This window comes from Bombina bombina, chromosome 4, assembly GCF_027579735.1.
Source record: "Bombina bombina isolate aBomBom1 chromosome 4, aBomBom1.pri, whole genome shotgun sequence".
Taxonomy (NCBI): domain Eukaryota; kingdom Metazoa; phylum Chordata; class Amphibia; order Anura; family Bombinatoridae; genus Bombina; species Bombina bombina.
Window position 1 is genome coordinate 62,028,264 of NC_069502.1, and position 16,039 is coordinate 62,044,302.

Sequence of the window (16,039 nt, forward strand, 5' to 3'; positions counted from 1 at the left end):
TCTGGATATTAAATTACTTTCTTGGAAAGTTTTGTTCCTTTTGGCCATCTCTTCTGCTAGAAGAGTTTGAGTTATCTGCTCTTTCTTGTGAATCTCCTTTTCTGATTTTTCATCAGGATAAGGCGGTGTTGCGGACTTCATTTAAATTTTTACCTAAAGTTGTGAATTCTAACAACATTAGTAGAGAAATTGTTGTCCCTTCATTGTGTCCTAATCCTAAGAATTCTCTGGAGAGATCTTTACATTCTTTGGATGTAGTAAGAGCTTTGAAATATTATGTTGAAGCTACTAAAGATTTCAGAAAGACTTCTAGTCTATTTGTTATCTTTTCTGGTTCTAGGAAAGGTCAGAAGGCTTCTGCCATTTCTTTGGCGTCTTGGTTAAAGTCTTTGATTCATCGTGCTTATGTGGAGTCGGGGAAAACCCCGCCTCAAAGGATTACGGCTCATTCTACTAGGTCAGTTTCTACTTCCTGGGCTTTTAGGAATGAAGCTTCTGTTGATCAGATTTGCAAAGCAGCAACTTGGTCTTCTTTGCATACTTTTACTAAATTCTACCATTTTGATGTTTTTTCTTCTTCTGAAGCAGTTTTTTTTAGAAAAGTACTTCAGGCAGCTGTTTCAGTTTGATTCTTCTGCTTATAATTTCAGTTTTTTTCATTATAAGATTAAAACTTTTTGATTTGGGTTGTGGATTATTTTTTCAGCGGAATTGGCTGTCTTTATTTTATCCCTCCCTCTCTAGTGACTCTTGCGTGGAAGTTCCACATCTTGGGTATTTGCTATCCCATACGTCACTAGCTCATGGACTCTTGCCAATTACATGAAAGAAAACATAATTTATGTAAGAACTTACTTGATAAATTAATTTCTTTCATATTGGCAAGAGTCCATGAGGCCCACCCTTTTTGTGGTGGTTATGATTTTTTTGTATAAAGCACAATTATTCCAATTCCTTGTTTGATGCTTTCACTCCTTTCTTATCACCCCACTTCTTGGCTATTCGTTAAACTGAATTGTGGGTGTGGTGAGGGGTGTATTTATAGGCATTTTGAGGTTTGGGAAACTTTGCCCCTCCTGGTGGGAATGTATATCCGATACGTCACTAGCTCATGGACTCTTGCCAATATGAAAGAAATCAATTTATCAGGTAAGTTCTTACATAAATTATGTTTTTCTTGGGCCTCCAAAAATGAGGCCCCTGTGGAACAGATTACAAGGCTGTGACTCTGTCTTCCTTGTTCACTTTTTTCTGAATTCTGTTATTTTATTGCCTCAGTTGAGGTTTCTTTTGGGAGAAATGTTTTGCAAGCAGTGTTGCCCTCTGTTTAGTTTACCTGTCTTGTCCCTCCCTTATCTGTGTCCTCTAGCTTGGGTATTGATTCCCAACAGTAATTGATGATGATTCGTGGACTCACTGTGTCATTAGAAAGAAAACATAATTTATGCTTACCTGATAAATTTATTTATTTCTTGACACTGTGAGTCCACGGCCTGCCCTGTATTTTTCAGACATGTTTTTTTTATATAAACCTCAGGCACCTCTGCACCTTGTGTTACTTCCTTTCTCTCCTTTCCTTTGGTCGAATGACTGGGGGATTGTGGGTAGGGAAGTGATATTGATCAGCTTTGCTGTGGTGCTCTTTGCCGCCTCCTGCTGGCCAGGAGTGATATTCCCAACAGTAATTGATGATGATCCGTGGACTCACTGTGTCAAGAAAGAAATACATTTATCAGGTAAGCATACATTTTGTTTAGTGGCGTTTATTACAGTACATATAATTTTTTCTTTTGTATTGTATAATTTAAATATTTACACTGATTTTGATAACTAATTGTACACATGCCATTATTATGTCTAGCTAACATCACTGAAATTTAACACTCAAGAAATAGTAGAAAAGTGAGAAATTGCTTCTAGAATTTTAGGGAATATAATTCTACAATATATCCATGGATGTTTATTATCTATATATATATATCTTTATGCAGCACCAGGAAATGTGCATGTTCCTAGCTGGGTTTGGATTGTAGCTGGACTACTCAACTTTACAGCGTATACTCTAGGTAAGTTACTGGCTCTAACAGTTTCCTCCATTAGGAATATTTCAGCATTTTGTTTAGTGTTTTTGACCCTTAAGCATACACCTTTTGTATATGACATCATACAAGGCACCAGTTGTAGCAGTCAAGATTTATTCTGTACAAGTAAATCATGAGAACATGGGGAGTAACTGTTTGCAACATACTGGAAAGCCTACTGGTGCTGCCCAGCTATGGTCTTTAAAAACTGCAACCGCATTTATGAGGTTCTTTTTACTAATTTTAAGAATTGCTATAAATAGTTAGCCATGCCGCTGGCTAACATAATTCTGCTCACATAAAAATTATTTGTGTTAAAATGATTGTAAAGTTTAATGAATAAGTTGTTATATTATTATACTTTATTTATGAAGCGCAAACATATTCCGCAGCGCTGTCCATAGGTACAATTCATTTAAATAAAACAATGATATAAAACTTGTAAGAGACGGGACAAATTTTACAAACACATAAAGGAGGAATTGAGGGCCCTATTCCCGTGGGAACTTATTTCTTAAAATACATTTGCATTATGGTAAACATAACGCAGATCCTCCGCCCGCATCTTCTGCTTTCTTTAGCAGATCGATGACGAATTCGGCTTCCTCCAATTGTTGTTTGCTCTCTTTAGCGTCCAGCTCGTGGGGCACGCAACGATTGGAGGAAGCCGAATCATCAGCTATATGCCAATGAAAGCAGGAGCTGCAAGCAGAGGATCAACGTTATGTTTACCATAACACAAAGGTAAGTGTTTTTAAAAAAAAAAAAAAATCGTCTTTTTAAAGTTCAATAAATGAAAGTGCCTCTGTTTTTAAGATTATTTTTAGATACCAGGCACTTATTCATTAAACTTTACAATCTCTTATAATTTAGGCCAGGCTGATTTAGGAAAGAAAAATTAAAAGGCATGAATAGAACATTTTGTGGGATTTAGTATTACTGTATACAATATGACAATTTAGGTTTGTGTATAAAATGCTACTTAGTAACATAACAAATGAGCTTGAAAGAAGAAAACTGGATGATTTCTCCTTATTTGGAACCTGAATGTTAATATAAGGCAATTATACTGCGTATTAAGAGCTGCTTTGTGTTTTTTCAGATGGAGTAGATGGAAAACAAGCACGTAGAACTAACTCCAGCACCCCACTGGGTGAGCTGTTTGATCATGGGCTGGACAGTTGGGCCTGCATATACTTTGTGGTGACTGTATATTCTATATTCGGCCGTGGGGAGAATGGAGTCAGTGTCCTGGTTCTTTACCTCCTTCTGTGGGTTGTGCTGTTCTCCTTCATTCTTTCTCACTGGGAGAAATATAACACTGGAATACTCTTCTTGCCTTGGGGATATGATTTGAGCCAGGTGGTAAGTCTTCTGGTTTTTGCTTGATTAACTTATTTTGTGGTTAAAACTTCTAGTTTGAGAATAGTTTTATATAACTTATACAATAGTTTAAGGTTAAATTATATTAGAACTTCTCTGTTGCATTGTATAACTTCTTTTGAATGTAATACATTTTTTTTCTAATGTTTTTAAAAATGGATATTTCTTTGCTTAATAACCAACTTATCTTGGCCTAACCAAAGACAACACTTACCTGATGAGACCCCTCCCTGGTGAGGGCATGGACAGGAAGCAAACCACGCCCCCTTTACCTATATCCTCTTCTGCCTACCTTCTCTACCCCATTTCTAGTTTTATCCATCACATGACAGACTGGTTTGGGTCCTGAGTTCCTTGGTAAGTTAGGTGGAGGCTGCTTATAACTTTTTGTGCCATAATTTGTGTGCAAATTCCTTGGTGTTGCTGAGACTGCTCCTGTGTGCGCCTCCATGTTCTCTTACCGATGTCACATGACCCGTCATCACGTCATGCTGTTGAGCTTGTGCTCTAAAATGTCATCATTTTAACACCGCAAGGCAACATGTATTGAGCACTAAACCTGCTCTTAATCCTGTAGCCTTCCTCACTATGTTCTTGGGTGTTAAATTAAAGGGACATGAAACTCAAAATTTTATTTCATGATTCAGATAGAATATACAATTTTTAAAGAGCTTTCCAATTTACTTCTGTTATCTAATTTGCTTCATTCTCTTGGTATCATTTGTTGCAAACATAGGTAGGCTCAGGAGCAAGCTCCTTATTAGCGGCTGCACATATATGCCTCTTGCTGTTTCTCTTAAGTGTATCCAGTCCACGGATCATCCATTACTTGTGGGATATTCTCCTTCCCAACAGGAAGTTGCAAGAGGATCACCCACAGCAGAGCTGCTATATAGCTCCTCCCCTAACTGCCATATCCAGTCATTCTCTTGCAACTCTCAACAAAGATGGACGTAGTAAGAGGAGAGTGGTGTATTATAGTTAGTTTCTTAACTTCAATCAAAAGTTTGTTATTTTTAAATGGTACCGGAGTGTACTGTTTTATCAAAGGCAGCATTAGAAGAAGAATCTGCCTGTGATTTCTATGATCTTAGCAGAAGTAACTAAGATCCATTGCCATTCTCACATATTCTGAGGAGTGAGGTAACTTCAGAGGGGGAATGGCGTGCAGGTTTTCCTGCAATAAGATATGTGCAGTTAACATATTTCTAGGGATGGAATTTGCTAGAAAAATGCTGCTGATACCGGATTAATGTAAGTTAAGCCTAAATGCAGTGATTTAATAGCGACTGGTATCAGGTTTATTAACAGAGATACATACTCTTATAAAAGTGTAATATAAAACGTTTGCTGGCATGTTAATCGTTTATATATATATATATATGCTTTGGTGAGAAAACTTATTGGGGCCTAGTTTTTTCCACATGGCTGGCTTTATTTTTGCCTAAAAACAGTTTCCTGAGGCTTTCCACTGTTATAGTATAAAAGTTACAGTTGGTGCAGTTAAAATTACAAACTGTGACATTCAGCTTCCCTCAGCAGTCCCCTGCATGCTATAGGACATCTCTGAAGGGCTCAAAAGGCTTCAAAAGTAGGAGCTGTGGCAGTTGTTATGACTGTTTAAAAAACATATTTTTCGTTTTGTTAATCTGTTTTTTGTATTAAGGGGTTAATCATCCATTTGCAAGTGGGTGCAATGCTCTGCTAACTTGTTACATACACTGTAAAAACTTTGTTAGTGTAACTGCCTTTTTTCACTGTTATTTCAAATTTTGCCAAAATTTGTTTCTCTTAAAGGCACAGTAACGTTTTTTTATATTGCTTGTTAACTTTGTTTAAAGTGTTTTCCAAGCTTGCTAGTCTCATTGCTAGTTTGTACAAACATGTCTGACACAGAGGAAACTACTTGTTCATTATTTTTAAAAGCCATTGTGGAGCCCCATAGGAGAATGTGTACTAAATGTATTGATTTCACCTTAAACAGTAAAGATCAGTCTTTATCTATAAAAGAATTATCACCAGAGGGGTCTGTCGAGGGGGAAGTTATGCCGACTAACTCTCCCCACGTGTCGGACCCTTCGCCTCCCGCTCGAGGGACGCACACTAATATGGCGCCAAGTACATCAGGGATGCCCATAGCGATTACTTTGCAGGACATGGCTGCAATCATGAATAATACCCTGTCACAGGTATTAGCCAGATTGCCTGAATTGAGAGGCAAGCGCGATAGCTCTGGGGTTAGACTAGATGCTGTAAGAGCCATGTCTGATACTGCGTCACAATATGCAGAACCTGAGGACGGAGAGCTTCAGTCTGTGGGTGACGTCTCTGAATCGGGGAAACCCGATTCAGAGATTTCTAATTTTAAATTTAAGCTTGAGAACCTCCGTGTGTTACTTGGGGAGGTATTAGCTGCTCTGAATGACTGTGACACAATTGCAGTGCCAGAGAAATTGTGTAGGCTGGATAAATACTATGCAGTGCCGGTGAGTACTGATGTTTTTCCAATACCTAAAAGGCTTACAGAAATTATTAGTAAGGAGTGGGATAGACCCGGTGTGCCCTTTTCCCCACCACCTATATTTAGAAAAATGTTTCCAATAGATGCCACTACACGGGACTTATGGCAGACTGTCCCTAAGGTGGAGGGAGCAGTTTCTACTTTAGCAAAGCGTACCACTATCCCGGTTGAGGACAGTTGTGCTTTTTCAGATCCAATGGATAAAAAATTAGAGGGTTACCTTAAGAAAATGTTTATTCAACAAGGTTTTATTTTACAGCCCCTTGCATGCATTGCGCCTGTCACTGCTGCAGCGGCGTTCTGGTTTGAGGCCCTGGAAGAGGCCATCCATACAGCTCCATTGAATGAAATTATTGACAAGCTTAGAACACTTAAGCTAGCTAACTCATTTGTTTCTGATGCCATTGTTCATTTGACTAAACTAACGGCTAAGAATTCCGGATTCGCCATCCAGGCGCGTAGGGCGCTATGGCTTAAATCCTGGTCAGCTGATGTGACTTCAAAGTCTAAATTACTTAACATTCCTTTCAAGGGGCAGACCTTATTCGGGCCTGGTTTGAAAGAAATTATTGCTGACATTACTGGAGATAAGGGTCATACCCTTCCTCAGGACAGGGCCAAATCAAGGGCCAAACAGTCTAATTTTCGTGCCTTTCGAAATTTCAAGGCAGGTGCAGGATCAGCTCCCTCTACTTCAAAACAAGAGGGAACTTTTCCTCAATCTAACCAGGCCTGGAAACCTACCCAGTCCTGGAACAAGGGCAAGCAGGCCAGAAAGCCTGCTGCTGCCTCCAAGACAGCATGAAGGAGCGGCCCCCTATCCGACAACGGATCTAGTAGGGGGCAGACACTCTCTCTTCGCCCAGGCGTGGGCAAGAGATGTTCAGGATCCCTGGGCGTTGGAGATCATATCTCAGGGATATCTTCTGGACTTCAAAGCTTCTCCCCCACAAGGGAGATTTCACCTTTCAAGATTATCTGCAAACCAGATAAAGAAAGAGGCATTCCTAAGCTGCGTGCAAGACCTCCTTGTAATGGGAGTGATCCATCCAGTTCCGCGGACGGAACAAGGACAGGGGTTTTATTCAAATCTGTTTGTGGTTCCCAAAAAAGAGGGAACCTTCAGACCAATTTTGGATCTAAAGATCCTAAACAAATTCCTCAGAGTTCCATCATTCAAGATGGAAACTATTCGAACCATTTTACCCATGATCCAAGAGGGTCAGTACATGACCACAGTGGACTTAAAAAGGATGCCTACCTTCACATTCCGATCCACAAGAATCATCATCGGTTCCTGAGGTTTGCCTTTCTAGACAGGCATTACCAGTTTGTAGCTCTTCCATTCGGGTTGGCTACAGCCCCAAGAATTTTTACAAAGGTTCTGGGCTCACTTCTGGCGGTTCTAAGACCTCGAGGCATAGCGGTGGCTCCTTACCTAGACGACATCCTGATACAGGCGTCAAGCTTTCAAATTGCCAAGTCTCATACAGAGATAGTTCTGGCATTTCTGAGGTCGCATGGGTGGAAAGTGAACGAAGAAAAGAGTTCTCTATCTCCTCTCACAAGGGTTTCCTTCCTAGGGACTCTGATAGATTCTATAGAAATGAAAATTTACCTGATGGAGTCCAGGTTATCAAAACTTCTAAATGCTTGCCGTGTTCTTCACTCCATTCCGCGCCCCACGGTGGCTCAGTGCATGGAAGTAATCGGCTTAATGGTAGCGGCGATGGACATAGTGCCATTTGCACGCCTGCATCTCAGACCGCTGCAACTATGCATGCTCAGTCAGTGGAATGGGGATTACACAGATTTGTCCCCTCTACTAAATCTGGATCAGGAAACCAGAGATTCTCTTCTCTGGTGGTTATCTCGGGTCCATCTGTCCAAAGGTATGACCTTTCGCAGGCCAGATTGGACCATTGTAACAACAGACGCCAGCCTTCTAGGTTGGGGTGCAGTCTGGAACTCCCTGAAGGCTCATGGTTCATGGACTCAGGAGGAGAAACTCCTCCCAATAAATATTCTGGAGTTAAGAGCAATATTCAATGCTCTTCTAGCTTGGCCTCAGTTAGCAACACTGAGGTTCATCAGATTTCAGTCGGACAACATCACGACTGTGGCTTACATCATCCATCAAGGGGGGACCAGGAGTTCCCTAGCGATGTCAGAAGTCTCCAAGATAATTCGCTGGGCAGAGACTCACTCTTGCCACCTATCAGCGATCCATATCCCAGGGGTAGAGAACTGGGAGGCGGATTTTCTAAGTCGTCAGACTTTTCATCCGGGGGAGTGGGAACTCCATCTGGAGGTGTTTGCTCAATTGGTTCTCCGTTGGGGCAAACCAGAACTGGATCTCATGGCGTCTCGCCAGAACGCCAAGCTTCCTTGTTACGGATCCAGGTCCAGGGACCCAGAAGCGGCACTGATAGATGCTCTAGCAGCGCCTTGGTTCTTCAACCTGGCCTATGTGTTTCCACCGTTTCCTCTGCTCCCTCGTCTGATTGCCAAAATCAAACAGGAGAGAGCATCGGTGATATTGATGGCGCCTGCGTGGCCACGCAGGACCTGGTATGCAGACCTAGTGGACATGTCATCCTTTCCACCATGGACTCTGAGACAGGACCTTCTAATACAAGGTCCTTTCAATCATCCGAATCTACTTTCTCTGAGACTGACTGCATGGAGATTGAACGCTTGATCCTATCAAAGCGTGGCTTCTCCGAGTCAGTAATTGATACCTTAATACAGGCACGAAAGCCTGTCACCAGGAAAATTTACCACAAGATTTGGCGTAAATATCTTCATTGGTGTGAATCCAAGAATTACTCATGGAGTAGGGTTAGGATTCCTAGGATATTGTCCTTCCTCCAAGAGGGTTTGGACAAAGGACTATCAGCTAGTTCTTTAAAGGGACAGATTTCTGCTCTGTCTATTCTTTTACACAAGCGTCTGGCAGAAGTTCCAGACGTTCAGGCATTTTGTCAGGCTTTAGTTAGAATTAAGCCTGTGTTTAAACCTGTTGCTCCCCCATGGAGCTTAAACTTGGTTCTTAAAGTTCTTCAAGGGGTTCCGTTTGAACCCCTTCATTCTATTGATATCAAACTTCTATCATGGAAAGTTCTTTTTCTGATGGCTATTTCCTCGGCTCGAAGAGTCTCGGAGTTATCTGCCTTACATTGTGATTCTCCTTATCTGATCTTTCATTCAGATAAAGTAGTTCTGCGTACAAAACCTGGGTTTTTACCTAAGGTGGTTTCTAACAAGAATATCAATCAAGAGATTGTTGTTCCATCATTATGCCCTAATCCTTCTTCAAAGAAGGAACGTCTTTTGCATAATCTAGACGTAGTCCGTGCATTGAAGTTTTACTTGCAGGCTACTAAAGATTTTCGCCAAACATCTCACCTGTTTGTTATTTACTCTGGACAGAGGAGAGGTCAAAAGGCCTCGGCAAACTCTTTCTTTTTGGCTTCGGAGTATAATCCGTTTAGCATATGAGACTGCTGGACAGCAGCCCCCTGAAAGAATTACAGCTCATTCTACTAGAGCTGTGGCTTCCACCTGGGCCTTTAAAATTGAGGCCTCTGTTGAACAGATTTGCAAGGCTGCGACTTGGTCTTCGCTTCATACCTTTTCAAAATTTTACAAATTTGATACTTTTGCTTCTTCGGAGGCTGTTTTTGGGAGAAAGGTTCTACAGGCAGTGGTTCCTTCCGTTTAAGTTCCTGCCTTGTCCCTCCCATCATCCGTGTACTTAAGCTTTGGTATTGGCATCCCACAAGTAATGGATGATCCGTGGACTGGATACACTTAACAAGAAAAAACATAATTTATGCTTACCTGATAAATTTATTTCTCTTGTAGTGTATCCAGTCCACGGCCCGCCCTGTCCTTCTAAGGCAGGTCTAAATTTTAATTAAACTTCAGTCACCACTGCACCCTATGGTTTCTCCTTTCTCGGCTTGTTTCGGTCGAATGACTGGATATGGCAGTTAGGGGAGGAGCTATATAGCAGCTCTGCTGTGGGTGATCCTCTTGCAACTTCCTGTTGGGAAGGAGAATATCCCACAAGTAATGGATGATCCGTGGACTGGATACACTACAAGAGAAATAAATTTATCAGGTTAGCATAAATTATGTTTTTTTGCTTACAGATGTGTTCAGCTATCTCCCAGTAGTTCATTGCTGTTCTTCAATAAAGGTTATTATGAGAATGATGCACAAATTGATCATAGAAGTAAGTTGGAATTTATTTATTGTATGGTCTATATGATTCATGAAAGAGAGAATTTGGGTTTCATTTCCCTTTTAAGGGCTCAACTTATCAAGCTAGGGCGGAAAGGGGGCAAAAGTATTGGCCCCTGTCTGCCCCAGCTCGCCAGCATTGCACACAAGCGCTATTTTGCGCTCAAGTGCATCACAGCCCCCTGCCCACGCACAGCCAATTGGGTGCAGGTAGGAGCTGTCAATCTCCTCGGTCGGACGAGACCAGGGACATTGAAATTCTCTATCTTAGAGGTGGAGAAGAGGGTAGGAAGCAGCGGTCTGATGACCGCTGCTTGATAAATACAGACTGCAGGTTCTCTTGTGAGAACCTGCAGTCCTAGGCAGGCGAAGGGCTTGATAAATCGAGCCCTAAGTGTCTGTTTTTATACAAATGGATGCTTCTAACCCTGTTCCTGTGGGTGCCTAGGATACACCGCTTTATGCTGCATCAACAGAAAGGTTAGGATTTCTGACTCTGTGGCTGATTCACATTTAACCCCTGTTTTTCTATGCTCTTATGGTTTAATCCTTTGTACTTTTCATCTCTAGTCTAGCCTTTAAAGGGACGATAAACACCTTAATTACAAGACTCTGTTGTGTTGCAATAAAATAACACATCAACCAAGTCTTAATGTTTTTAAAACAAATTAATATACTTTTATTACAATTAGTTTTCAGTAGCCAAACTCTACCCACCTTCTGCCTTATTTGGAGGAGCCAGTCTGGACTTTAGTCCGCACAGCAAGGCTAGCCACTGTCAGGAAGTTAGTATAACATGCATTGTTTTGCAGCTGTGATCTGATTAAGCCAATTAGAAGCAGATAAATAAGAGTTAGCATTAGAAGTCAGAAGAGTGCATTTCAATTTATAAGTTAAAAATTGTTCAGAGCTGGAAAGGGGGCAAAATAAATATTGAAAATTATATTGCAAAGTTGTTTAATTGTGCATAGCTAAATAATTGATATATCAATATCAAGGTGATTACTGTTCCTTTAAGAAATAATTTTGTTTTACTCCAAGATGCTATGTTTCCACCCATTTTATCTCTCTTCAGCTTCCAAGGCTGCTGTGTATTGGTTAACGACTTGTGAGCAATCATCTGCTACTTAGAAATAAATTTAATTTAATTAAGAAGATAAGTGGGAATACCCCATTTTCTTCCTCACTCAGCAACATTTAGAAGAAACAACATCAGTGTTCTGCATACATGCTCAATTTTGTTCATTTAAAGGTATAGTCAAATTTAAACATGATTCAGTTAGTGCATGCACTTTTAAGCAACTTTCTAATTTACTCCTATTATCAATGTTTCTTCGTTCTCTTGGTATCTTTATTTGAAAAAGAAAGAATGTAATCTTAAGAGCCAGCGCTTTTTTGGTTCAGCACCTGGGTAGTGCTTGCTGATTGGTGTCTAAATGTAGCTACCAATTAGCAAGCTCTACCCAGGTGCTAAACCAAAAATGGGCCGGCTCCTAAGCTTACATTCTTGCTTTTTCAAATAAAGATATCAAGAGAATGAAGAAAAATTGGTAATAGGAGTAAATTAGAAAGTTGCTTAAAATTGCAAGCTTTATCCTTATCATGAAAGTTTTTAATTTTGACTAGACTTTCCCGTTAAGGGCTCCTATATGAACAAATAATGTTTTGCCCCAACTGGGAGGTCTTTCGCAGCAACAAGGGGAAATAGTAGAGGTAAGTCTTTGTCTTCCGAGAATGTCCAGCCAAAATGATGGTCCCTCTACCTAATTCATTCCTGTGGGATCCAGTTTGTTTATTTTCAGGGATATTTAGGTACAGATGATGTCAGACCTATGGTTCTTGAATGGGAATCAAACACGATTTTGTGCAATATCAAATTCCTCAAGATCAAATCAAACAGAAAACAATTTTGTAGTACCTGGAACAGCTCTTGACCTTCCAGGTGATTCAAGATAAACTCCTTGCAAGCAATTGGGAATTTTATTCCACAATGCGTCTGATAAAAAAGACAGACTAGTCTTGGAGGTCTGTGCTGGATTTAAAAGCACTCAAACATTACAATTAAAATTCAAGATGGAACTATTCCTAATGGTGATGCCATTGATTCCGGACAAGGCTTTTCTTGTATTTATAGATGAAGGATGCATGCTTCCATATTCACGTTGCATCTTATAACCGATGTTTTCTAAGATTTGCAGTGGGAGACCTGCTTTTTTTAGTTTCTGACACTTCTTTCAGAATTTCAACAGATCCAAGAACGTCTGCCCTGGTGTTAATTCCCTTAATAGTGTCTATATAATATTTTGCTAGGTTTTGAATTAGAACAACTAAAGTTCATGTTCAACAAGTTTTTTTGTGCATTTTGCATGCCTTTGAACAGATAAGCCAACTACAACCTATTAAGCAATCCTTTTTCGATACAAATACGACTATGGTCTTTCTGCCCCAAAATATTCTGGAGCTAATGGCATAGGTTAGGTCTTCAGGAATTCAACCAATTATCTGCAGTGAATGAAATTCTTGGGAAAATTTTACACACACAGTTTTTATGGTCAGTTGGAGAATGAGGCCTTTCCAGATTCACTTGCTCAAGCATTGGAAAAAAACTTCTCTTTCCAGATTCCAAAGAGTCTTCTTGTTTGGTGTTTAAAGATGCAAAATCTTTCTCAGGGGACCACTCTCTCAGCCTCAGTTTGTGGAGGTAAAAATAGACTCCAGCTGAAGAAGTTTGAGAGCAATATGCAATCAGATGCATATGCAAGGTTTTGCACATTCTAGAGTTAAAAAGCAGTTTTTCAATCATTAAAAGCATTTTAGCATATTCTTCATGACCAAGCAGTAAAGGTTCTCTCAGACAATGTGACATTCTCTTATATAATGTTTCCTTCCTAAGATGGGGAGAGTCCACGGCTTCATTCCCTACTGTTGGGAAATACAACACCTGGCCACCAGGAGGAGGCAAAGACACCCCAGCCAAAGGCTTAAAATCCCTCCCTCTTCCTCATACTCAGTCATTCTTTGCCTTTCATCACGTTAGAAACGAATGGGAAAGAATTGTTTCTTCCTTTTCCCCATCGTCTACATTTAAAAAGTTGTTCCCGGACACTCAACTGGATTTGTGGGGCTTCATTTCTAAGGTGGATGGTGCTATCTCTACGTTTGCTAAACGTACTACTATACCTCTTGAGGATAGTTCTTTGTTCAGAGAGCTGATGGATAAGAAAATTGAAACCTTTCTGAGAAAGATGTTTCAACATACGGGATTTTTGTTTCAATTGGCGGCTGCAGTTGCCGCGGTTGCCGGAGCGGCTACCTACTGGTGTGACTCTTCACCGAAGCTCATTGAGGTGGAGTCTCCCCTCGAGGATATTCAAGACAGAATTAAAGCTCTGAGAATTGCTAATTCTTATCTGTGATGCAAACATGCAAATTATTCGCCTAAATGCAAAGGCCTCTGGCTTTGTGGTCCTAGCCCGCCGGGTGCTCTGGTTGAAGTCTTTTGTCTGCGGATATGACTTCTAAGTCCAGACTCCTTTCTTTCAAGGGAAAGATTTTTATTTGGTCCAGACCTGGACTCTATTAGTTCTACGGTTACCGGAGGCAAGGATGCCTTTCTACAGCAAGATAAGAACAAGTCTAAGGGACGACAATCTTCTAATTTTCGTTCTGACAAATCCCAACGACAACAATCCTCCTTCAAGCCCGAGCAGCTTGGAAGCCGGTTCAGTCCTGGAATAAATCCAAGCAGAATAAGAAGCCCGCCGAAAACAAATCGTCATAAAGTGGGAGCCCCTGATCCGGGATCAGATTGTGTAGGGGGCAGACTGTCTGTTTTTTCAGATGCCTGGTTCAAGGACGTACAGGATCCGTGGGTCCTGGAGGTGGTATCTCAGGGATATGAGAGGCTTCAAATCTCATCTGCCAAGGGGCAGATTCCTTCTCTCAAATCAGTCTACCAGACCAGAAAAGAGGGATGCCTTTCTAGGGTGCGTTCGGTATCTATCCTCCATAGGAGGAGTTGTCCCTGTGCCTATCAAAGAAAGAGGTTTGGGGTTTTATTCTAACCTTTTCGTGGTCCCAAAGAAGGAGGGAACTTTCCACCAATTTTGGACCTAAAGTGCTTAAACAAATTTTTCAGTGTCCCTTCCTTCAAGATGGAGACGATAAGGTCCATCCTTCCTTTAATTCAGTAAGGCCAGTTTATGACCACTATTGATCTGAAGGATGCTTACCTTCATGTTCCAATCCACAAGGAACACTTTTAGTTCCTGGGGTTTGCATTACTGGACCAGCACTTCTAGTTCATTGCCCTTCCGTTTGGCCTAGCTTCTGCTCCAAGAATCTTTACGAAGGTTCTGGGAGCTCTTCTAGCCGTTGCCAGAACTCAGGGTATTGCAGTAGCCCCATATTTGGACAATATTCTGGTGCAAGCACCATCCTTTCATCTTGCAGAAGAATTCTCAGAGTTCCTTCTCAGTCTTCTTTGATCACATGGATGGAAGATAATCTTGGAAAAAAGTTATCTTATCCCAAGTACCAGTGTGGAATTCCTGGGTACTATAATAGACTCCATATCCATGAGGATTTTTCTAACAGACCAGAGATGTTGCATGTCTTGCCCTCCGGACCTCCTTGAGTCCCTCTGTGGCTCAGTGTATGGAGGCGATTGGTCTCATGGTATCCTGCATGGACATTTTATTCCTTTTGCCAGGCTCCGTCTCAGACCTTTACAACTGTGCATGCTGAGGCAGGGGAACGGCGATCATTCAGATCTGTCTCTAAAGATTGTATTAGACAGCCAGTCGAGAGAATCACTCTCTTGGTGGCTCTGTCCAGATCATCTGTCCCGAGGGACTTGCTTCTTAAGACCATCCTGGGAGATTGCGACTACGGACGCAAGCCTATCTGGATGGGAAGCTGTTTGGGGTGCCAGGACCAGGAAGGCACAGGGGTTGAGGACACCGAAGGAGTCCTCCCTCCCGATCAATATTTTGGAACTACGTGCAATCTTCAAGGCCTTGAAGACTTGGCCACTTCTGGGTTTGTCATCAGATTCCAATCAGACAATATAACCTTGGTGGCTTACATCAACCATCAGGGGGGGGGCAAGAAGTTCCTTGGCGATAAATGAAGTATCTCAGATTCTGGGGTGGGCAGAGGCCCACAACTGTTCGCTGTCAGCGATCCAAATTCCGGGTGTGGACAACAGGGAGGCGGATCTTCTCAGCAAGCAATCCTTCCATCCAGGGGAATGGTCTCTCCATCCTGAGGTGTTTTGCAGAGAGATGCAGCAAGTGGGGGACGCTGGAGATGGATCTAATGGCGTCCCGTCTCGATACCAAGCTACCCAGGTACGGGTCGAGGGATCCCCAAGCAGATCTAATAGATGCACTAGCAGTGTCCTGGAGGTTCAAACTCATATGTTTTTCCTCCATTACTGCTTCTTCCTTGAGTGGTGGCCCGCATCAAGCAGGAGTGGGTATTAGTAATCCTGATTGCTCCATTGCGTCCGCGAAGGACGTGGTTCGCGGATCTAGTGGGGATGTCCTCATCTCCTCTGTGGAAGTTACATTGTCGCAGACACCTGCTGATACAAGGTCCATTTGTTCATCAAAATCTAGATTCTCTGAGACTGACTGCGTGGAGATTGAACGCTTATTCTTTCCCCAGAGAGGTTTCTTTGAGAGTGTCATTGATACTCTTATTCAAGCTAGTAAACCAGTTACTCAGCGTATCTACCACAAGGTGTGGAGGACCTACTTATTCTGGTGTGAAGAGCGTGGTTTTCTCCAACATTGGTGTGTCG

General features: G+C 41.6%; 1 protein-coding gene across 1 annotated transcript in view; it reads left to right on the plus strand.

Annotated features, from left to right (window-relative positions):
* Positions 1-16,039, plus strand: part of SELENOI (selenoprotein I) — a gene marked incomplete in the record, with an annotated part of 159,067 nt that overhangs the window by 55,357 nt on the left and 87,671 nt on the right. The window contains 2 exon segments of the mRNA XM_053709491.1: positions 1,992-2,066; positions 3,184-3,446. Of these exon segments, the coding sequence (XP_053565466.1) occupies positions 1,992-2,066; positions 3,184-3,446 (338 nt within the window).